The sequence below is a fragment of the Chanos chanos genome, chromosome 16 (genome assembly GCF_902362185.1).
Source record: "Chanos chanos chromosome 16, fChaCha1.1, whole genome shotgun sequence".
In the NCBI taxonomy this organism is placed as follows: Eukaryota; Metazoa; Chordata; class Actinopteri; order Gonorynchiformes; family Chanidae; genus Chanos; species Chanos chanos.
Window position 1 is genome coordinate 18,349,566 of NC_044510.1, and position 24,954 is coordinate 18,374,519.

The 24,954-nt window shown below is 45.6% G+C and overlaps 1 protein-coding gene across 1 annotated transcript; it reads left to right on the forward strand.

Moving 5' to 3' along the window:
- The first annotated feature begins 23,473 nt into the window (after positions 1-23,473).
- tmem86b (transmembrane protein 86B) lies at positions 23,474-24,916 on the forward strand. Its single transcript, XM_030793875.1, has 3 exons — positions 23,474-23,577; positions 23,843-24,086; positions 24,275-24,916. The coding sequence occupies exons 1-3, from the start codon at positions 23,527-23,529 to the stop codon at positions 24,727-24,729; spliced, it is 750 nt and encodes a 249-aa protein (XP_030649735.1). The 5' UTR covers positions 23,474-23,526; the 3' UTR covers positions 24,730-24,916.
- The last annotated feature ends 38 nt before the right edge of the window (positions 24,917-24,954 follow it).

Below are 24,954 nucleotides of genomic sequence, written 5' to 3' on the forward strand. Positions count from 1 at the left end.
ATGCAAAAATTAAACTGAGAGAAGAACATGGCCCACCTGGTTTGACGTGCCACACTGATGCACTCCAGGTTACAGTGGTCTCTGAGACCCTGCACTCTGCCAATGTCAGTCAGCTTCACCACAACCAGCTCCTCAATCTCCCACGTCATAGCTCCTCAATCTCCCACTACCAGCTCCTCAATCTCCCACGTCATAGCTCCTCAATCTCCCACTACCAGCTCCTCAATCTCCCACGTCATAGCTCCTCAATCTCCCACTACCAGCTCCTCAATCTCCCACTACCAGCTCCTCAATCTCCCACGTCATAGCTCCTCAATCTCCCACGTCATAGCTCCTCAATCTCCCACTACCAGCTCCTCAATCTCCCACGTCATAGCTCCTCAATCTCCCACTACCAGCTCCTCAATCTCCCACGTCATAGCTCCTCAATCTCCCACTACCAGCTCCTCAGTCTCCCACGTCATAGCTCCTCAATCTCCCACTACCAGCTCCTCAGTCTCCCACGTCATAGCTCCTCAATCTCCCACTACCAGCTCCTCAATCTCCCACGTCATAGATCCTCAATCTCCCAAGTCATGGGGATACATTTAAGACTGCCCCCACTCTGGCTTCTGATGCATCCACCAAACGAAAAATCGTTTGAGAATAGGTGCAGAGCTGGTCCTTTGGTTCATGTAAGGCAGCGTCATTTCACTGGGGGCGCCGCAGTTTTCCTCACAGAAGAGCCAAGAGAGGGCCTGTGACAGAGTAGAATTCATCAAATCTCTGGAAGCATTGGAGATCTCTGACTGTCCTGGGTTCATAATGCCTCTGATTGTCTTCTCCTCCATTGGCAGTCCCTCTGGACTGATCACATTCCTGAGGAAGGAGATGGAGGTTTGATGGAAGATGCTTTTCTCTGCCTTCACGAACAGCTGAAGTTCCATGAGGCAACAAAGGACCCTACGAGCGTGATTGATGTGTGTGATGCGGAGTAGATGAGGATATTATTGATGTAAACGATGACGTCCCAGCTTATGCCTAAGCACATTGTTCACAAATCCCTGGAGGACAGAGGGTGTGTCAATAAGACCAAAAGACATAACCAGATATAATTAGTTACCCAAAATCATCTGAATGAAGACATTTTTTATTAATACACATAAACAAAACTACTCAATCTGTCACTGCAGTAATGTCATTAATAAAGTGAAGTGTGTGTGTGTGTGTGTGTGTGTGTGTGTGTGTGTGTGTGTGTGTGCAGGTTCCTGGCTACAGTAATGCCATTAATAAAGTGAAGTGTGTGTGTGTGTGTGTGTGTGTGTGTGCAGGTTCCTGGCTACAGTAATGCCATTAATAAAGTGAAGTGTGTGTGTGTGTGTGTGTGTGTGTGCGTGTGTGTGTGTGTGTGCGCAGGTTCCTGGCTACAGTAATGCCATTAATAAAGTGAAGTGTGTGTGTGTGTAGGTTCCTGGCTACAGTAATGTCATTAATAAAGTGAAGTGTGTGTGTGTGTGTGTGTGTGTGTAGGTTCCTGGCTACAGTAATGATATTAATAAAGTGATGAATTTGGAGACGGTAACAGAGAAACTGCAGGAGGATCAGTATGAAACACTGGACCAACTCAACTCTGACATACAGCTCATCTTTCAGAACTGTGCCACTTTTAACAAGGTAAGTACCACCACTCACACACACATACACACACACAAACACAATCTGGCACAGACACACAAGCGCACACACACACACACATGCACACACAACCACACACGCGCGCATGCACACACATAGGCATGCACGTGCAAACACACACACACACACTTGAATGTGTGTTTTAGTTGACTCATCACTCTCTCTCTCTCTCTCTCTCTCTCTCTCTCTCTCTCTCTCTCTCTCTCTCTCTCCCCCTCTCTCTCGCTCTCTGTAGGATAATAAGTTTGGGAGGATGGGTGCCAGACTAAAAGATTTGTTTGAGAGGAAGTTCCAAAGCATCTTTAACATCCAATAGCATTCCTCTTATGTCAGTAGGTTGCCCCTGACTGAACAGATTACAGGGGCAGACAGCACACATAGGGTTTTAATCAGGCACTTTGGGCAGTGGGCAGGAGTGGGCAGTGCAGACATGTATTATTGGTTACATTATTATTATTGGTTTACAGTGCCATGAACCGACAGAGTCAAATACCTCCGAACAGATTACGACACTTAAGGTGTCTCTTCTTAATATGTAGATAATATTAGGTTTGTGTTTGAGTGTTTTCTTTAAAAAAATTGGAAGCTCCTTTACTCAAATTTGTCTCAGTTGCTTGTGTATTGCAATAGTAATAATAATAATAATAATAATAATAATAATAATAGGTAGAGAGATTAGCTACGTGGAGACTGGACAGAGAGATTAATGACATGGCAACTGGGCAGAGAGATTAATGACATGGTAACTGGACAGAGAGATTAATGACAAGGTAACTGGGCAGAGAGATTAATGACATGGAGACCGAGCAGAGAGATTAACCACATGGAAACTGGTTGCTTTAGGCCCCCCCGAGGTCTTACTAGCCCCATGGTCACATGGTCTGGAATAGGGGTGATCCCAAATAAAATGACTATTTGGCGATTTGATCTAAGGAGCCTGATTCGACCGCCAGTCTGACAGAATTGTTGCAAAATGTGGTTATGAAACAAGAATCATTCCATTCTGGCTATATAGGGGTGCTGAATGTCTTATAAAATAAATTCTTATGGAAAATGTTACTAGAATAAGGGGCAGGCTGGGGGGGGGGGGGGGGGTGTGGGAAAGACACTAAAGGCGATAAAAGCTGCCATACTGCACTCCTGTGCCTCCAGTCTCATCACCTACAGTGGGAAGACCCGGGTCGTATGTGGACTGTTAACTCGAGAGCTGCCGGTGTGTCTGTTTTGAAATGTAACGCATCAGATAACGAGCCAGTCGGTAGTCTCGGCCCAAGCGAAGAGGCAAAAGATAACACAAGTCAAGAAGACGAATCGTTTAACTGGGTATTTCAGCTCTTTTGTCTGGTGTGGGCAAAATGGAAACCAGTGTGGCAAATGTGAGTATAGATCAATGAGGGGGGGGGGAACCCATGATTCAACTGTCAGCCGACGATAGGCAAGACTTGACCAATCAGAGTCGACTATGTAAATTCTTAGTTGGGGACACCCCTACTCTGGAATGGTTCAGGACTAGATGGCGACGTCAGCTTCGGTGTGTTGTGAAGCTTTGTGATGTTCAAAGCTTCGAGTGCTTGTGATTGGTGGGGGATTAAGTTCAGTTGTAGATGGAGAGAATCACAGATCTGCCCTGACTGACTGTTCAAGTCACAAAAGCTCAAAGTCTCTGCCCCTCTTTTTTTGCCGCCAGTGTCTTGGATTTATGGACAGCACAAGGAGAGTTAAAACAAAATCAGTCACACTGCCGTTTTTATCCTCTCTTCTGTATTTTTAAATTCTCCCTTATACTGTATTCTTTTTATTCTGTTTACATTCTATTTATGTTCGGTTTATTTGCTTATGTTATATTTGATTTTTATCTCTATCTTGCTCTTTTATCATTCGGACAGTGAGAATAAGCGTCTCACTGCACGTCGTACTGTGTATGGTTCTGTGTGTATGACAAATAAAATTTGAATTTGAACAAACGAAAAAAAAATTATGTAAATTCATGCAACCCATTTCATGGTTAATGTCATAAATTTTATGAAAACACCACCACAGAAGGCATCTTTATGTCCCAAGGTATGAAGTTATGACTTTTCCAGAATTTCTTACCATACAAGACCTCACAATACTGATACCATACAATACAGTACCTCACAATACCATCCAACACAATACAGTACCTCAGAACACTGATACCATACAATACAATACCATACCTCACAACACCGATACCATACAATACTACACAATACTCATACGGTACAATACTAATACCTCACAATATTGATACTATACAATACAATACCATCCAATATAATACCATATGTCACGCCGGTGGAGTGGTGCAGGACCCAAGTGCAAGAGACAATGATGAAGGTGACAAAAGGAGGACTTTACCTTCAAACTGAAGATCAAAATACAGGTGCAAACAGGAACCAAACCAATAACAAAAAGGTGCAGCGAAACAGTGTGTTCAAAACACAAACAACGATAGACAAAGGACAAGGCAAACACAAGGGCTTAAATACAGAGGGAGAACTAAACAGGGCAAAACAGGATTGGTACAAATTAATGAGGTTAATAATTGGGACAAACAGGAACAGGTGAGGGGCGGAGACAGACGGAACAAGAGCACAAAGACAGAACAAAACGAGAGTCCCAAAATGGAGGTGCAGGCTGTGACACCATTCTATACATACCATACAATACGCTATCATATGAAACAAAACCATACGATACTAATACCATACAATACAAACCATACTATACAATACCATACAATACTGTGGCAGGGTGAAGCCGAACAGGGGTTTGGGTTGCCCAAAACACACCAAAAACAACCAAAAAAAATGGCTCCACCGCAAATAGCACATGAGTGCAAGATGTTTTATTTACAGTGCACAAAAAAATGGTCCCAACCAAAGTACAGTGAAAAAATGTCCAAAATGGCAAATATGTACAGTGAAAAAAAAAACCCAAAACAAACAAAAATATATATATAGATAGATTAACAAATAAATAAATAAACAAACAAACAAATCGCTACTTTCAATTTCTCAAATCAAATTCAATTCAATTCAACACACCACACAGCTACTTTCTGTTCTCCTGACTCCCTCAACCTACAATGATGAAAAACCCCCTTTTGTACTATAAGCCCCACCCCTTGGAACATACCAGTTTCCTTCTGTTGACTTAAAATAATATGGCAATTAATTATCCACTCCAGTAGATATACGCAATCACAAACACAAATTCACACTCCACAGTAATGTTTTAACTTTCACCATTTCTGGCTAGTAACAGCCGCTCGTTACATTTTAACGTAAAAACCCTTTTCCATGGAGTGGCCCCTTCCCCGTGTGCATCACGCATTCGCCACTCTGGCTAAACCAAATAAACGAACTTGCGTTCCTACGGTTCTGTTTGGTCCTCCCCTGCACCGGTAGTCCTATGCTACTGTAACTAAACAGATAACCAGACAGACGGACAAACAGAGAAAACAGAGGGAGACATAACAACCAACAAACATTACAACACAATAAGAACGTTCAAACCAAGCGATATGTATAATCAAGACGGGACAAACATTTAACTGGGTAATTGTGTGTGAGTGTAAACTGATAAAGACAGTAACGATAAACCAACAACAGTAAGGACGCTAACAAACATTTAGGTGTAATTGGGGTTAGGGTTTGTAGGGTGTTTTAAACTGTAAGATTGTGGAGGTGAATTGTTTAGGTGTAATTGGGGTTAGGGTTTGTCGGGTGTTTTAAACTGTAAGATTGTGGAGGTGAATTGTTTAGGTGTAATTGGGTGGGTTTGTCGGGTGTTTTAAACTGTAAGATTGTGGACGTGAATTGTTTAGGTGTAATTGGGGTTAGGGTTTGTCGGGTGTTTTAAACTATAAGATTGTGGACGTGAATTGTTTAGGTGTAATTGGGGTTAGGGTTTGTCGGGTGTTTTAAACTGTAAGATTGTGGACGTGAATTGTTTAGGTGTAATTGGGGTTAGGGTTAGGGTTTGTAGGGTGCTTTAAACTGTAAGATTGCGAACGTGAATTGGAAATGTTTGCGTGTATGAAACCGGGTAACCTGCTGCGTGCTTCGAGTGTGCACCCTCGAAGTTAGCGCGGTATTTTATTGGAATATGTGCATATTTGATATGTATGAATGACGTACACGTAACAGGACACAAACACAAACGAACACTGTACAACTACGGAAAAGTGGTTAGTTTGGGGGGGGGAAAAGGTGCCGCTCGCGGCCTGAGACAGAGCCTTCTGTCATAAGTACACACCATACAATACAATGCAATACCATACAATGCTAAAACCATACAGTACCATTTGTTGCTTGTTATTTGCCTGAGTAGCCGCAATTTCTGTTTGCTCTGCTTATGTAGAGGATTGAGGAATTGCCTCTATTCATAGTTTCATTTAATAACAGATAACAGCTATTCTAATTGTGATATCATCCAGACAGTAGGTGGCGTTCCGCACTCCTGTGGGTCAGCTAGGGAGACATAGCTTCAAGCTCTAAGCCCGCGCAGTTCAAAAATAAAATGGCGCTGGCTACAGTTAGACACTAATGAATGTCATGTCTCTTCATTGATTCACAGTGCTATCCAGCCTGTGCATCACTTGCTGCCGGTCCAGATATCCCCTAGGTCTGGGGCCGGTAACAACTGGGGGCTCGTCCGGGATAGCGCCACCTGGTGGGAGAAGTAGGAACTGCCACAGCGGAAACTTGTGCCTAAAGCTTTCAGGAAGGCTGCAGTGCGGTGCGTCATCTAGAGAGTGGAGGCCACAGGTGTTCAGTCACAATGCCTGCTTCAACACCACGGCGGATGTTGATCTTAAAGATCCAGAGGAAGCTTTCAACTTTGAGTGCCAGTCAACTACAGGCTGTCGCAAGTGCGATTGCCAGTGGTGAAGAAACTTCTGATATTGGCGACATGAGTGAACCAGAACTCTATGATTTAATTGTTGATTACTTGAGAAGTGAGAGACTGAGCAACCGGGAGGATGAAGGCATGTCTCAGCTCCTTCTCCTTAATGACATGCTCACTAACCTGCTGCAAGCACCAGAGGCAGGTGCTGTACAAACTGATGATGCTGCCTCACCCTGGTTGGAGGAAACGACAACTCATCCCCATGGACACCTCTCTCCAGTCCCTCCTGGTCAACTCCATACAGACACCCTCACAACGGCAACCACCGCAGACAGTCACATGCCACACCCATCCAGGGATCGAGACATCCACACCACCCAACCAACTATGGGCAGAGACAGTAATGCATCCAGCACTAGGGACTTCACCACTTCAATGTCAGGCAAGCCTCCCAACATTGGTACAGGTGGTGTTCCCCTTGGTAGGGCGAATTTCTCATCTAGCATTGCTGATCAGATGGTAAGGTTTACTGACGTTGCAGCTTTGTTTCCACGCAGAGAGTTTAAGCTTCATGGTGGGCAAATTTCTGATGTGGGTTCTGACATGTCATACAGTAACCTTTGTAAACGGATAGATGAAGGGTTACAAGAAGGGTTTAGTGAATCAGAGGTTATCAGAACAGTGCTTAAGATAACTAAACCTGGGACATTTAAAGAGATGCTTACTAATAAGGATGACCTGACCGTAGATGAATTAAAGCGGTTTCTCCGCTCCCACATTCGTGACAAAAATAGTACTGAGCTCTTTCAAGAGTTAAGTAACGCTAGGCAGCAAGATAAAGAAAGCCCTCAACAGTTTTTGTACAGGATCATGGGCCTAAAACAGCGAGTTACTTTTGAGTCACAGCAGTCTGGGGCAGATTTTAACTATGATAAGAAGCTTGTTCAGGGTACATTTCTCCACACACTCTACCAGGGTTTAAATGAAAAAAACAGCCATGTTAGACGTGATCTGAAACCCTTCCTTGCAGACCTGCAGGTTAGCGACGACTGTCTCTTAGAACAAATCACTAAGTCTACCAGTGAGGAGGCTGAGAGGTTAAAGCGCCTCGGCATGGTGACTAAAACTCGACCAGTGACGGTAAGTGCAGTGCAAGATGACGGTAGTGAACAGACTGAACAGACTAGACGAATGAAAGTTGACTCTGAATTACAGGCTAATCGTGCTGCCATTATGGAGCTTACAGCACAAGTGTCCTCATTGACAAAACATTTGGCCCAAATGGTGAGACCTTCCGAGAGTGCCACTTCTGGCGGCCCAGTTCCACCCCCAATTCGCCCTCAAGCCTCTACAACTGAGACAAGGGGCCGATGTCGTGATTGTGTACAGCAGTGCAATGCAAGTTGCCCTCACTGTTTTATTTGTGGTCAGGCAGGACATAGGGCCATAGGCTGCCTGCAGAGGAAGCCGTCGGGAAACGGAGTGAGGTCACTGGAGAGGGGCAGTCAGTGACTGTTACCAGCGAGAAGGCCCCAGTGCAAATCAGCTGTGTTGAAACAGTGAAACATGCAAAGCCTGTTACACAGCCTCAGCCAATGTCGGGGAGACGTGTAGCACGACTCCTTGGCAAACGATGTATGGTGTCATGTACAATTAATGGTGTCCCAATTCAGATGCTCTTGGACTCCGGTGCTCAGGTGACTATTGTGGGGAAGGCGTGGGTAGAAAAACAGTTGCCCGGTGTCGACATCCAGCCTCTTGAAACTCTGTTTACTGATGAACCCCTACGGATATCCGCAGCTAATGGCACAGAGGTTCCCTTCGAAGGATGGGCAGAAGTTGACCTCCGGATACCTAGTGAGAGCCATGGATATGTGGCTATACAAGTACCAATATTAATCGCTCAGAGCTGTGTTGATAATCTTTTAGGTAGCAATGTCATTACAGAGATTATCAAAGAGAACAAAGAACAGGGGAATAATGTCAACATTACCGCTTTGCTTAAGGAGGCTCTGGGTGTTAGAGGAAGCGTGGTGGAAGCCTGGGTCTCTACACTCCAAATACTGCCATCTAAAGACATCACTCCCCAGTGTACAGTAAGAGTTGGAAAGAAAGGTGTTGTTGTCCCTGCTGGTCAAATTTGTGAGGTCAGATGTAGAGTCAAGGCGTGGCCAGGGGGGGGGGCAATGCTATTTCAACCCAGTCCTGAAAATACCTGCTCTGAGGGTCTAGAGCTGTTCCCAGCATTAGTAGATGTCCCAAATGGGTCCTCAAAAATAGCGAAAATTCCCATTCAAAATGCTACCAAACACGACATCTTCCTCTCTCAGAAGACCGTCCTGGGCACCCTTGAGGAAATTACTGCAGTGAAGTCAGTCATGCGTCCCCCTGGGGGTTTAGAGCCTGCACCCCACTTCCCTGTCCGGACATGCTCAGCGCAGTTGGGTACAGGTGAGCAGAGTAACCTAGGGAAAGAAAGTGAAAGACACACAACTAGTGAAAAGTGGCACCCACCTGTCGATGTGTCTCATCTTGAAGAGAATGAACAAAAGATCGTGAGAGACATGTTGTACGATATGTCAGATGTATTTGCCAGGGATGACGCTGACATAGGTTGCCTCCCAGGCTTGCAACTGAAAATCCTCTTGAAGGACGAAACACCTGTCCAGAAATGTTACAACGCGATCCCAAAGCCTCTGTACAGAGAAGTAAAGGAATATGTTCAGAATCTGCTTAACCAAGGTTGGATAAGAAAATCCATCTCACCATACTCATCCCCTGTGGTCTGTGTCCGAAAGAAGGACAATAGCTTACGTCTGTGTGTTGATTTTAGAGAATTAAACCGCAAAACCATTCCTGACCGCCATCCGCTCCCACGTGTTCAAGACCTGCTGGATAATCTTGGGGGTTACTCCTGGTTCTCGATACTCGACCAGGGAAGTGCATATCATCAGGGCTTTGTTGAGGAGAGTTCCAGGCACTTGACCGCTTTTAGCACCCCTTGGGGACTTTATGAGTGGATCCGTCTCCCTTTTGGCCTGACCAACGCACCAGCAGCGTTTCAAAGATGTATGGAGGGCATCCTTGATGGTCTGAGAGACGAGTGCTGTTCGCCTTACTTGGACGATGTGCTCTGCTTTTCAAAGACATTCCATGACCATGTCGGGGACTTGCAGCGAGTACTTTGTCGGCTCCGGGAACATGGTGTTAAATTACGTCCAAAAAAATGCGAGCTGTTCCAACGTCAGGTGAGATATATTGGCCGCCTAGTGTCCAGTGAAGGTGTCCAGATAGACCCTAAGGACCTTGAAGCAGTACTGCGGCTGAAGGAGAGTGAGCCAAAAACAGTAGGGGAAGTCCGGGCTCTATTGGGTTTCCTGGGGTACTACCGCTCCTTCATACAGGACTTTTCTAGGATCGCACGGCCGCTGTTTAAGCTTCTGGAAGGCCCGAGTGAGTTTATCCCTGCTGCAGGTAGGCCCACTAAGACTAAGACAAGGGGCACCAACAGTGGCCAGCTGCCATCTAAGACGCCAGTGCAGTGGACCCCGGAACACCACACTGTCCTGCTTTGCCTTGTGGAGATGTTAGTCAACCCACCCATTTTAGCTTATCCAGATTTTGAATTACCTTTTGTGTTACACACGGACGCTTCCAACGAAGGACTGGGGGCCGTGCTTTATCAGCAGCAGCGGGGTAAACTCCGTGTCATAGCTTATGGGTCCAGGACGCTCACGCCTGCCGAGAAAAATTACCATCTCCATTCCGGCAAGCTTGAGTTTCTCGCTCTGAAGTGGGCGATATGCGATAAATTCAGAGATTACCTTTACTATGCGCCTACGTTCACTGTGTACACGGACAACAATCCCCTTACTTATGTTCTAAGCACAGCCAAATTAAATGCTGTCGGTCATCGCTGGGTGGGTGAGTTGGCTGATTTTCACTTCACCATAAAATACAGGCCAGGCAAAACCAATACAGATGCGGACACCTTGTCACGGTACCCCGTGAAGCTGCAGGAACACATATGGGAGTACACTGAAGTCATGCCTCCAGATGTAGTTTCTGCCATATGGCAGGGAGGCAAAGCTATGCCAGACAAGGACATTCCATGGGTGGCCATGTTGCAGTTGAGTTTAGGTGATGAGGATGTGTCTCCTGAGAGTGTGCCGGTGATCACCCCAGATGACATCAGAGCTGCCCAGAAAGAGGATACAGCTATTTGTGAAGTGATCGCACTGAAGAGGAGGGGATGGAAACCTACTGATAAAGACAAGCGACACATGGGGCGAGAGACGCGGCGGTTAGTACACGAATGGAACAGACTTAGACTGGACAAAGGACTTTTGTACAGGCAGGTGGGACAACGTAAACAACTGGTTCTCCCCAGTAAGCTGAAGTCAACTGTGCTACATCAACTACACGACAACATGGGCCATGTGGGGGCTGATAAGGTTATCCATCTGGCGAGGGAGAGGTTTTATTGGCCCTTCATGCAACGAGAGATTGAAGATTATGTCATCCGTCAGTGCCCATGTATTAAGCAGAAGCGACCTACCCTCCCAGAGAAAGCACCTATGGGCTCCATTTCAACCAGTTCCCCCTTTGAGCTCATCTCTGTTGACTACCTCCACCTGGAACCAAGTAGAGGAGGCTACGAGTATATCTTGGTCCTTGTAGATCACTTTACCCGTTTTGCACAAGCCTATCCAACTAAAAACAAGTCTGGCAAAACTGCAGCCGAGAAGATATTCCACGACTTCATTCCTCGTTTTGGGTACCCGGAAAAGCTACATCATGACCAGGGCCGGGAATTCGAGAATGGTTTGTTCCAGCGACTCCAGCAGCTGGCTGGAATTTCCCATTCTCGAACGACCCCCTATCACCCGCAGGGGAATCCGGTTGAGCGCCTAAATAGAACACTTCTGCAGATGCTCCGTACTCTGCAAGAGGAGAAGAAATCTCAATGGAAGGATCATCTGCCACACATTGTCCATGCATACAATTGTACAAGACATGAGGCAACAGGCTATTCACCTTTCTTTCTCCTCTATGGAAGACCTCCGCGCTTGCCCATTGACTTGATTTTTGACCTCAAGCCTGGACAACAGGTGCAGACCCGACAGGAATATGCACAGAAATGGGCTTCTCGGATGCAGGAGGCCTATAAGATCGCCTCTGAAAATAGTCAGAAGTCCTCAGCAAAAGGGAAAAAGTACTATGATCGGGGTGTTAAAGGTATTGTGCTCCAGCCAGGAGATCGTGTGCTTGTTCGAAATCTGTCGGAGAGGGGTGGCCCAGGCAAGCTTCGTGCATACTGGGAAGAGAGAGTGCACAGAGTTATTGAAAGAGTTGGAGATGGGCCTGTTTATAGAATCCAAGCAGAGGTGGGAGACAGAACCCTTCGCGTACTACACCGTAACCACCTACTCCTGGTTAATGACTTACCAGTTGAACAAAATGAGCACACCTGTCCTGTGCGAAGGAAACCCCAAAGACAGAGTCATAGCAAAACAAATAGCGAAGGCACAGACAAAGAGAGTTCCGATGATTCTGCCGAAGAAGAAGAATACTTCTACCGCCTTCGACCTTTGCCGGTCTCTGAACCAAGAACAGTTGCACCCCAACTTGGACCACAAGGTAAACTCAGAGCCGTAGCACCTGAATTCCAGCCGGTGAGACCAGTCGCTGAACCAAGTGGAGTACAGCAGCAAAAGGTACTCACACCATTTGTTGTGCCAGAGTCACCAACACTACATGATCCACCTGTTTCTGCGGAAGTCCAGGAAGACCATGAAGGGGATGCCAGTGAGGATGTTGGGAGTCCACCTGTGCTGGGAGAAGAGGCTGAATCTGACACAAAGCCAATGAGTGAAGAAGAACAGCCTGTGAGGAGGTCCACTCGAGCTGTAACACCTCGGGAAATGTTTACATATGAACATCTGGGACAGCCTTCATATCACCCCTGGAGGGCAGGAGCAAATTCCGTGTTCCTGTGTATGCCTTACCCTGGGCCGGCCTATCCTGCATTCCCTGAAGCCTGCTACTCCATGAGACCAGCTATGTGGGCTTATTGAATGTCAACAGAGGACTCACACAAACATGAGACTTGACAATCACTCAAACCCTGACAGATACTTTTAAACGGCCCACATACCCTTGACAGACAATTACAATAACTGGACAGCTGACTTTCAAACTCAGACTATACACAACACCTCATTTGTTAGTTTAGTTCTAGATGTCTGGAGACATCACTTAAAGCAGGGGAGAGTGTAGAGGATTGAGGAATTGCCTCTATTCATAGTTTCATTTAATAACAGATAACAGCTATTCTAATTGTGATATCATCCAGACAGTAGGTGGCGTTCCGCACTCCTGTGGGTCAGCTAGGGAGACATAGCTTCAAGCTCTAAGCCCGCGCAGTTCAAAAATAAAATGGCGCTGGCTACAGTTAGACACTAATGAATGTCATGTCTCTTCATTGATTCACAGTGCTATCCAGCCTGTGCATCACTTGCTGCCGGTCCAGATATCCCCTAGGTCTGGGGCCGGTAACACTTACTCTGTCGTTGTTCGCCGTTTATAACTTACTTCGTGCTAGATTCTTTCAGGTTCGCTTTGACTAGGGTTCTTTGTCAATTTATAACTGTGTTTGAATTCCTGTCGCGTCAGCTGTTGAGATGCTGATTTGCATTTGTTTGTTAGTTTGTGCCACAGCCGATTTCCGGTTTGTTCTGGTTCCTGAGGGGGCGGGGCTGTAGCCTGCCCTTAAGTTGCGAGCGCTGTAGTCACAAGACTTATTAGGAATAGTGCTTCCGCCAAGCGGCAGCTGTAGCGGCAGCTAGAGCGGTCTCGTCTCCCTTGTCTCGTCTTCCTTGTCTCGTCGGACAAAGACTCGGTCGGACTAAGACAAGGGAGTCTACCTGTGGGAGTCTACCTGCGGGAGTCCACCAAGGAAGGACAACGAGGAAGCCGAGTCAATTTCTGCCCTCAGTGATTCATTTTCCATTTGCCCATCTACATAATCGTCCTACTACCTCTATTTTTCTAAATATCTTTGTCCTTCTCCTTCTGCTTATCTGTGTAATTGTGCGACTACACTTATTGCTGCAGTTTCATCGTACTGATACTGTGCTACTACGCCCTTTGTTCCAATTATCTTTGTCTCTCTCACACTCACACTAATCATGTGTCATCTCCCTGTTCCTGTTCGAGTTTCCTCTCGCAATCTTTGCAGGTGGCAGCCTCTGCATCCTCGCGAATGTAACTTGTCATCCATCCACCGCGCTCTGCTGACACTACTGTTATCATTTCAGGTGGCCTCTGGAACTGCCTCACTGAGACGTGGATCATGCCGGAGAACACAGACACTCCCGCTGTCCTCTCCTTTGCCTTTGCATTCTCTCACACCCCCAGACCCTCGGGGAGGAGTGGAGGAATTGGCTTCCTGATCTCTCCCTCATGGAGCTTCCGAGTAACCTCTCTCCCTTCTATCTCCCCCACATCTTTTGAATGTCACGCTGTTTCTGTTTCTTCCCCTTGTACACTGCACATGACTGTTCTGTACCGCCCTCCAGGCCCTCTGGATGAATTGGACACCCTCCTCAGCTCCTTCCCTGAGGACAGCACTCCCATCCTGCTTCTAGGAGACTTCAACATTCAGCTGATTTCTACTCAGTCTGCTGGCCTCCTCTCCCTCCTTCAGTCCTTATCTTTTCCTCCTTCTCCCCTCTATCTGACTCTGAAGTTCTTCTACTAATAAAATCCCACCGTCCTACTACCTGTCCTCTTGATCCCATCCCCTCCCCTCTCTTTCAGGCCATCTCGGAGGACATTCTGCCCTTCATCTCGTCCTTGATCAGCAGCTCCTCCTACTGGCACAGTTCCCTCTGCCCTGAAGAGGCCACAGGTCAAGCCACTGCTTAAGAAGCCCACTGTAGACCCAGCTGATGTCAGTAGCTACCGTCCAGTGTCTCTTCTACTGTTTCTCTCCAAAACCCAGTCTATAACCAACTCTCTCCTTATCTTCTCCAGAACAATCCCCTGGATCAGAATCAGTCTGGATTCAAAGCTGGCCCTCCTTGCTGTCTCGGAAGAGCTCCACTCGGCCAGAGCGAAGTCGCTCAGCTCTGTCCTCATACTCCTAGACCTCTCCACAGCATTTGACATGGTTAACCACCAGATTCTCCTCTCATCCCTTGCTGGGTTGGGCTTTGCGGGATCTGCACTTCTTCCCCTCCTCCAACTCTCAGATTCAGCCTTGCATTGCAGCCTGCTTAGCCGGCATCGCCTCCTGGATGTCCACTAACCATCTCAAGCTCAACCTGGAGAAAACTGAGCTTCTGTTTTTTCCCACGAAGAACTCCCCAACGATCAACATCGCAATCACCATTGAGGGATCTGTGGTGTTCCCCTCCAGAGCAGCCAAAAACCTTGGTGTGACCCTTGATGACCAGCTGACCTACTCTAGTCACATCTCAGCAGTCACTCGATCCTGCAGATTCTCCCTCTACAACATCAGGAGGATCCGCCCCTTCCTCACGCAACAAGCGACCCAGCTCTTGGTCCAAGCGCTTGTCATCTCCCGCGTTGACTACTGCAAGACTTACTGGCTGGCTTGCCGACCTGCACCATCAGGCCGCTCCAGCTTGTTCAGAATGCCGCTGCACACCTGGTATTACCCTCCCAAAGCACTCTCATGTCACTCTGCTCCATACTGCACTCCACTGGCTTCCAGTAGTAGCCCGCATCCAGTTCAAGACACTGGTGCTGGCCTACCAGGCCACAAGAGGCTACGCCCCATCCTACCTTCAGTCGCTGATAACTCCTTATATCCCTGCTAGAGCCCTCCGCTCTACCACCTCTGGTCAGCTGACGGTCCCCTCACTTCGGAATCCCGGCAGCCGTTCTTCTCAACCACACCTCTTCTCCCCCATTGCTCCGTGGTGGTGGAATGACCTCCCTCACTCAGTTAGGACTGCGGAAGCTCTTGCCATCTTGGAAGTGGGAGACAGCCTGTGGGCGTTCGAGGACACGACAGTGGGAGACAGCCTGAGGGTGCTATAGGACGCGGCAGTGGGAGTCTCTTTGAGGGCGCTATAGGACGCGGCAGTGGGAGACAGTTTGAGGGCGCTAGAGGACGCGGCAGTGGGAGACAGTTTGAGGGTGCTATAGGACGCGGCAGTAGGAGACAGCCAGAGGGCGCTATAGGACACGGTAGTGGGAGTCTGTTTGAGGGTGCTATAGGACGCGGCAGTGGGAGACAGCCAGAGGGCGCTATAGGACGCGGCAGTAGGAGACAGCCTGAGGGCACTATAGGACGCAGCAGTGGGAGACAGCCTGAGGGCGCTATAGGACGCGGCAGTGGGAGTCTGTTTGAGGGCGCTATAGGACGCGGCAGTGGGAGACAGCCTGAGGGCGCTATAGGACGCGGCAGTGGGAGTCTGTTTGAGGGCTCTATAGGACGCGGCAGTGGGAGACAGCCTGAGGGCGCTATAGGACGCGGCAGTGGGAGTCTGTTTGAGGGTGCTATAGGACGCGGCAGTGGGAGACAGCCTGAGGGCGCTATAGGAGGGGGCAGTGGGAGACAGCCTGAGGGCGCTATAGGACGCGGCAGTAGGAGTCTGTTTGAGGGTGCTATAGGACGCGGCAGTGGGAGACAGCCTGAGGACGCTATAGGACGCGGCAGTGGGAGACAGTTTGATGGCGCTATAGGACGCGGCAGTGGGAGTCTGTTTGAGGGTGCTATAGGACGCGGCAGTGGGAGACAGCCTGAGGGCGCTATAGGACGCGGCAGTGGGAGACAGCCTGAGGGTGCTATAGGACGCGGCAGTGGGAGACAGCCTGAGGGTGCTATAGAACGCGGCAGTGGGAGACAGCCTGAGGACGCTATAGGACGCGGCAGTGGGAGACAGTTTGATGGCGCTATAGGACGCGGCAGTGGGAGTCTGTTTGAGGGTGCTATAGGACGCGGCAGTGGGAGACAGCCTGAGGGCGCTATAGGAGGGGGCAGTGGGAGACAGCCTGAGGGCGCTATAGGACGCGGCAGTGGGAGTCTGTTTGAGGGTGCTATAGGACGCGGCAGTGGGAGACAGCCTGAGGGCGCTATAGGACGCGGCAGTGGGAGACAGCCAGAGGGTGCTATAGGACGCGGCAGTCGGAGACAGGGCAGCACCAACCCAACCCCCGTATTTGCAACTCTATTCACATGATAACGACTTGCCCATTAGTTTCGGGAGGAGCTGAGTCACATTGGGGAATGCCCACAGTAAACGAGATAAAATGCCATGCAGGTTCAAGCATATTTCATTTGGAGACAAGCGTTGCAGTTTGGAAGATGGCAAGCAAGAGGGAACGACACTTTGAAAGACGCTTTAGACCACAGCAAACATGAGACGTAAGGATGGCGGGATGATGACGGCTCCTCAGACCCAGAGACTGACCCTAATGAGGAGCACTGTCATTTTGAGCTACAACTTGACCCAGCTGAGGATGAACTGGATGAGTAAGTGTAAACATTTCTCAGTATCACACCGGGAGGTTTGCCTGTTGTGCGGGTACGGGCTTGTCTTGGGGTTTTTGAGTGAGAGTTCGGCATATAAACACTGTTATTTGAGTAGTGAAGGTACTGTAGGCTTTGCGCAGTCTGATTTTTTTTTTCACAGCCCATCACAAGTTGCCTGTTTTTATTTGCATTCCTTGCCCAAATGCAAGGTCTTACTTAGCTTACTGATTATCCATATTCTGCATCAAAAATGGTAATGTTGAGCTATGAATTAGGTTATGTAACACTCACTTACTTACTCATTTTCATCGCTAACGTCTTGAAACATAAGAGAATGAAGATGCACCAGAGGAAGTGGGACCTGTGCCAAAGAGGCATAGGTGCCATTCTGTACAAGAAGCTCAGCCACCACAGTCTTGGCAAACAGAGAGAGATGCCGATGGGGCTGTGCCAGCCTGCGAGGACACCTGGAGTGCAGCTGAGTGCAGTAGACACCCCTCTGGACCTGGTCACGCTGTTCTTCTCAGATGGGACTGTTAAAATGTTGTGTGACAACACCAACAAACAAGCTGCCAAGAGAGCTGAAAAAGGGTACAAGTACCAGTGGACTCCTCTGGGGATCAGTGAATTCTCCAAGTACACTGGACTGATTTTGCACAGGGGCATGATGAGGATGCAGCAGATCACAGACAACTGGCGGCAGAAGAACATTTACACTGTGCTATTCCCAGCAACAGTGATGTCCAGGGACAGATACAGAATGATTTCCTGGAACGTTCACATAAGTGATGCCGGGAAGGATGCTGAAAATGACAATAAAAAGGGTACATCGGCACATGACAGCCTCTTCCGAGCAAAACCTCTGCTGAAGATAATACGGAATGCCTGCAAATCCTATCATCCTCGCAGGAATGTACTGCTGATGGGCGGATGGTTGCAATGAAGGAAAATACTGGAATGACCCAAGATATGTACTCCAAGCCAACCAAGTGGGGCTTCAAGTTGTTTGTGCTGGCTTGTTTTATTTTATCTTTGAATGCCTGGGGGTTGAGAGGTAATGTTAAGTGTGAGGCCTTATTTTTGTTCACAAAAAGTTTCAAAACTGCTTTTGTATTTTTATTAAGAGTTCCATTCTATTCCTAGTGATATCACTTTTGGAAATCACAATATAACCACCAGGAAAGACTCCACCTAGACTAGGGTTATAAAGCAATATAAGGGGCTTCGACATGCCTCAACAATGAAACAATGTCCAAATGATTCATGAAATGTCCATAGAGTGACACGGACAGCCAGTGAGATTAGCTATTTCAAAGATCTCCAACACGTGAAACAGAAAAGGCACGGTCCACCAACAAGGAAGAGTAATCAGTTAATGGGATGATGAGGATTGGTGGTTGGATGGGTTGTTGAACAGATGAAGGTGAGAATGACTATAGTTAGTTCAGCTCTGATTCCATCAAACATAGGGAGGTAGGCCTCTGTGCAAGCAATTCATCCATTATTTAAGAAAAAATTCTCAAAGTGTTAAACAATAAATATAGCTTTATTAACTCCGCTTTTGTCCAGCAGTTCATTCAGGTTTTTCCCTACAATGCTTTACGGCCACACCAAACTCAAAAAAACAAAAAACAACAACAATCAAGTATCTGACTTCTTCTTTTTACCCTTGTGGCACAAAGTGGCTGCTACTCCCATCTAGTGGCTGAAAGAAGCACTACACTTCCCCTTTTTACCTACACTTCCCCTGTGCAACACAGATACACAGATACACATATACGGTACACTCACTCATTATCTCATTATCTAACTCACTCATTATCTCATTATCTCACTCACTTATCCTGATTAGGGTAGCGGGGGGTGCTGGAGCCTATCCCAGCACTCATAGGGTGAAAGGCGGGGAAACACCCTGGACAGGTTGCCAGTCCATCGCAGGGCAGACACACAGACAAACACACTCACACACACATTCATACCTAAGGGCAATTTAGTGTCTCCAGTTCACCTAACCTGCATGTCTTTGGACTGTGGGAGGAAACCAGAGCTCCCAGAGGAAACCCATGCAGACACGGGGAGAACATGCAAACTCCACACAGAAAGGACCCTGGCTCCCCGGCCGGGAATCAAACCCGAGACCTTCTTGCTGTGAGGTGACAGCGCTACCCACTGCGCCACCATGCCGCCCTATATACAGTAAATCTTGCACATTTTATACATTTTCATTACACACATAACACACATATGCATGCAGTAACAGGCCATTGTGGCGGTTACAACAATGCGGCAATAATATATGGTTATCTTATGGAACAGAAAGATCTGTAGGGGTCTCATCTTTGAAGAATAACTATGATGGTGTTATTTTGCACTGTGAGTGTGACCCATCTGTCTAGTCTTAAACTGTTTCATAATATCTATGAATACACTTCAAAATCTAGAAATGATGCTCTACTAATATACCTATAATACAAGCTTAACCAGTGGCCATAAAAATATCCAGGTGCTTACTTGCTAATAGGAGGTGACTTTAATGTTGTTTTAGATGAAGCTGTCGACAGGTGGCCCCCGGGTCAAAGATCTAATCAAAATTCCTCTTTAAAGCTGTTCATGGATAGATGTGATGTAGAAACATGGAGAGAGGAATTTAAAACTGGCAGAGTTTATACTTGGGGCAACTAGAATGGCTCTAGACTCTCATGCTTAGATTACTGGGTTGTTTCTACAAATTTGCTTAAGGACTGTGTACAGTCAAGATGTTGGCAACTCCACTTACAGACCACTAAGCTATCTACATTAATGTCAGACTCGTCTCTGATTATGGTAGTATCAGAGGTTGCTTCTTTTGGAACATGAATAACTCTTTACTAAAACATGCTATTGTTAAAATGGAACTGGAACGCCTTATTCCCCTTTATGGGAATAGAGCACAACCTGAGGAGTTGTTTGGTTGTAACTGGGAGCTCCTAAAACGTGACATTGGCAAATTTTTAAGGCAGTATAGAAATGATTATGCCAAAACTGATGCACCACAGAGGAGAAGGTAGTCTCTGAAATGACTTCCCTAACTAATTTGCCACCACAAGAAATGAATGATGAACAGATTATTAAGCTTGCAGAGTTGCAGAACAAACTGGATGACTTGTATAAGGAGAGGGTTGAGGGGCCTTTGTAAGATCCAGGTTGAAATGGCTGGAACATGGAGAGCAAATTTCAGCTTATGTCAGTGATATTGGGCTCTAAATAAACTTGAAACTTGAAACTTTTTTAAATTAGAAAAGCAAAGAGCTAAATATAATCTCTTGTCACAGCTGAATATTAACCGGTCCTTTGCTGATGATGCAGATGTCATGTCTACATTTTTTTATAATTACTATTTTAATTTATACAGATCGAGCTTTGATGAAAGTAACTTTACTTGTTTTTGTCAACATCTTGAGAAACTTGATCCTATAAGTGAGGAGGACTGTTTATCATGTGAAGCTCCAGTATCAGAGGGTGAAATGAGGGATGCCACCCATTCACTCGAAAACAATAATCCACCTGGTAATGACGGTATTATAGCTGAATTTTACAAATTATTCCCTGATTTACTCACTCTATTTCTTCATAAGGTCTATTCAGAAAGTATCTGGAATTCCTCTTTCCCTACTACAATGACACAAGGAGTAATATGTTTAATCCCAAAACCAAAAAAAGATTTGCTTCTGCTGGACAATTGGAGACCAATAACTTAATGATTATAAAGTGTTTGCTGTTATTTTAGCTAAAAGATTCAAGCAGCTTCTAAACTCAATCACTGATGAAAATCAATCTGGATTTATGAGCAAAAGACATATTATCAACAATATTAGATTGGTCTTAGACCTCTTAGACTCTTAGACTATTTTGATTTAATTCTGGACAAAAGTTTCATTCTCTCCCTGGACTCCTGCAAAGCTTTTGATTCAGTACAACATCCTTTTATGTTTTATTTTCTAGAATGCTTGGGTTTTGGGACATATTTTTGCAATGCTATGAAAATTCTCTATATTAATGGTAATAGCTTGGTTAAACTAAGACATGGGAACACTCAAAGAATTTCTCTTCAAAGAGGGGTGGGACGAGGTTGCCCTGTTTCAGTTTTACTTTTTCTTCCTGGGGTCTTTTGCCATTATATGAAATCCAGCAGGTTAGAAGGTATCTCTGTTTATGATAATAATCTTCTGATGAGTCAGTTGGCAGACGATAAAAACATGCTTCTCAGGTACAGTCAGCGATAAAGATTATTGATTTATTCTCTGGAGCCTCAGGTTTATGCCTGAATGTGGATAAGTGTGAGCTGTTTGCACTGAAAAACTGTAGTGACGTGTCAATTTGCAACATCCCTGTAAAAGACAGAGTAACTTATTTTGGGATGGCTGTAACTAAAAACCCCAAGTACAGAATTACCCTAAATTACAACCCAGTGATTGATAAAGCAAAACATAAATTTAAGATGTGGTTACAAAGACACCTGTCATTAAAAGGACATACTCTCATATCCAAAGCTGAGGGCATATCTAGGCTTATATATATTGCTTCATCCAATATATATATATCCACACCATTACTGTATATGGAATAACTGTAATATTTTATACAAGCATAAGAGTATCTTCTTTAGTAACTGGTTTGATAGAAATATTTTATTGGTAGGACAGCTGCTGAACTTTCAAGGTTATCTCATGACATATGACAAGTTTCTTGCACAATTTAATTTTCCTGTAACACTCAAAGAATTTGCTTTAGTCATGGCAGCCATCCCCAGTAGTTCAGTTCCCTTATTGCACGGTACTCAGTGTCCTTTCATTATTCCCTTAGTCCATCCAGATGAAACAGTGTGTGGAAGGGTTTGCTTTATTGAAGCCGCAAGAAAGAATAAGGCTGTCTGTACTCTATGTCATAGGGAGCTTACCACTTCTCCATGTCGTAGCATACCGGTCCCAGTTTGACCAGAATATCCCATGGGAAAAAAAGTTGGACACTATCTCATAGATATTTTCTCACAAACAAAGTGAAGGAGGCTTCCTCATGATTCACAGGTGTTACCCAGTTACACAATTTCCATCTAAGTATGTGAAAGATATAAATACATTATGTTTGTTTTGCTCTCTCCATCCAGTAACAATGTCACATATCTCTTGGCACTGCCAGTATACTTAAAACCTGTGACATATCTTTTGGCCCTGCCAGTATACTTAAAACCTGTGACATATCTTTTGGCCCTGCCAGTATACTTAAAACCTGTGACATATCAATGTTCTTTATAGAGAAGCTATTGGACGACTTTGAGTTATTTTATAAATATGTTTTGTTTGGTTTTCATACTAAGGATAAGAATCTGGGGAAAAGTGCTTTTGTGATTGAAGTCATTCTCTTTCTAAGTCATTGAAGTCATTCTCTTTCTGTCAAAGTTTCATATTCATCAATGCAAGGTTTTAAAAGGACTCCTCCCTACTGAGTTTTTATAAAGGACTTGGAACATTACATGGACATGGTATCTTTAAGTTACAGTAAGAAGGCCGTAAAAACAATTACTTTATTTCGTGGCTTTTTGTTATGGGAACAGAGCTGATAGCCTCGCTGGGCATATTCTTACTGTTTTTCTCTCTTCTTTACTTATTTTATTGTTTATATTTTTCTCCCCTCAGCGTTTATCTGTTGATAAGCCATTGTTCTAACCGTGCTTGTAAGTTCACATGTGATTATTAGTTGTAAAAAAAAATCATGCCAGGCGGTTAAGATGAAATGTACGGAAGACAGTTTCTGCCACATTCAAAAAAAAGTTTGTTTAACTGCAACTTTTATTCTCAAATTTAATTCTTTAATTTTTTTGTGTGCTCAAAAAAATAATTCTGAACTTTGGTTATTAAATAGAGGTAATAATATAATGATTTAATTATCAGTTTCTCCCATAAATTAATTTTTTGCAAGTAACATCACATTCATATTTTTCTGTCATAATCTTAAATCACATTATCACTCTTCTGTCATAACCTTAAATGACTTCATTCCTCTGTCTGTGCTACATCTTATGGTGATTTTAAATGGTTCTGAGTAGTACGTGATGTGAAGTCCTATTAAACACCAATCAGTTGAAACTGAATTTACAGACCGATGGAGGACTTGGCCGCTTGAAAGAGAGATAGAGGCAGAAAAAGAAGAGAAACAGATTTCCCTTTTTATTACCCTAAGCGACAAAGTGAAGTAGGCATCAAACCTTTGCTCCCATTGGTGACATCATCATCGGATAAAAGACCATGAGAGAGAGACAGAGCAATGGGGGGGATAAGCAATGAACTTTGGTTATGCTCAATCAGACAGATAAACAATCATCAAGATTAGTCCAAAGTTCAGACTCAACATGCACAGATAGACACATACACACACAGGTGCAGTTGCCCAGTTGCAGTGTGTGGCTTGACTCTGATCAGCGTGTGAAAGACATGGATATCCTCGAGACGCATGCTTACGATCGCCGCCAGCGCAGGAACACGGTAATCACTCATATGTACACATATCATTTACTCGTATTCATTTTCATCACACACACACACACACACACACACACACACACAGAGCTCCATTCCATTTCACCTGTCTTCCAGCTGTCACTGCTCATCCTTAACTATCTTCCAACCGTGTCTGTTTCCTTAACTACCCTCTACCACTGTCACTGAGTTTATATGTATGTGATGATCATATATGAGGACAGTATTTATTCTAACACCTGTCTGTTTTCTCATCTTTTCTCTCTCTCAGTCCTGTCTTCTGTTTCTTTCACTCTTCCCTTTCTTCCTGTCTGCTGCTCTGTATTTTTACTGGTGGATCCCACTCTCTGAACCATCTCTACTGGCGGCAGCTGTTAAGTCCGCCCCTACGTTCTCATTGGCTCTGTTGGTTCTGAGCTACAATGGTGGGAGAAGTCTGGTGGGTGTGGCAGGAGGACTGTTCTTCTCAGTGGGAGGAGACTGTTGCCTTATATGGGATGAGCTCTTCCTTGCCGGTAAGTCCACTGAATTCTTTTGGTTTCACACAAATGCAGAGTTTCTCCTTCATGGCAATGAACTGGATATCCTTAAAATACATGAACTGATTGTCAGCAGGGCCAGGACAGTGCAGGTAGATACAGGTTGATACATGTGTTATATGTTAACATATGTTAACATCTCTCTCTCTCTCTCTCTCTCGCAGGGATGGCCTGCTTTGCTGTAACTCACGTGCTGTACTCTGTCTCCTTTCTCTCTTCACACTATTCATCTCATTCTTCCTCCTCCTTATCATTCTTTTTTTACCTCCTTTTGTGGTTGACAGGTGGTGGGACTTATGCCTACCTGTTTCCACACCTACAGAAGTCACATGACTCCTCCATTCTCACACCTGCTGTTGGTGTGTATGTGCTACTGCTTGTTCTCATGGTAACACTGGCTCTACGAACCCGCCAGCCTCTGATGGCGCTGGGCAGTCTGAGTTTTATCGTGTCTGACTTCACCCTGGCCATTCAGCATTTCAAGGTCGTACCAAACCTGGAGCATGGGCGGCTCTTTGTCATGACAACATATTACCTGTCACAGCTGCTCATCGCCGTGGGCGACGTGAGGGCAGGGACTGATGAGGCTGCCGAATTCCATAAATGGAAGAGATCCTGAGCCACACCCATTTGAGACAGACACACCCACAACACAAATCCACCATTCAGGAGGGTCTCAGCTTATACACTCCCTTTAAACAGCTCCAACAGGAAACCACACCCTCAGTGTTTCTGTCCGACAGAGCGTGTGTGTGTGTGTGTGCATGAGTAAGAGATGATAATACACTGAGTTTGATTATTTTACACTTATTTAATCGTAACACTATTTTACCGGGACAGTGTG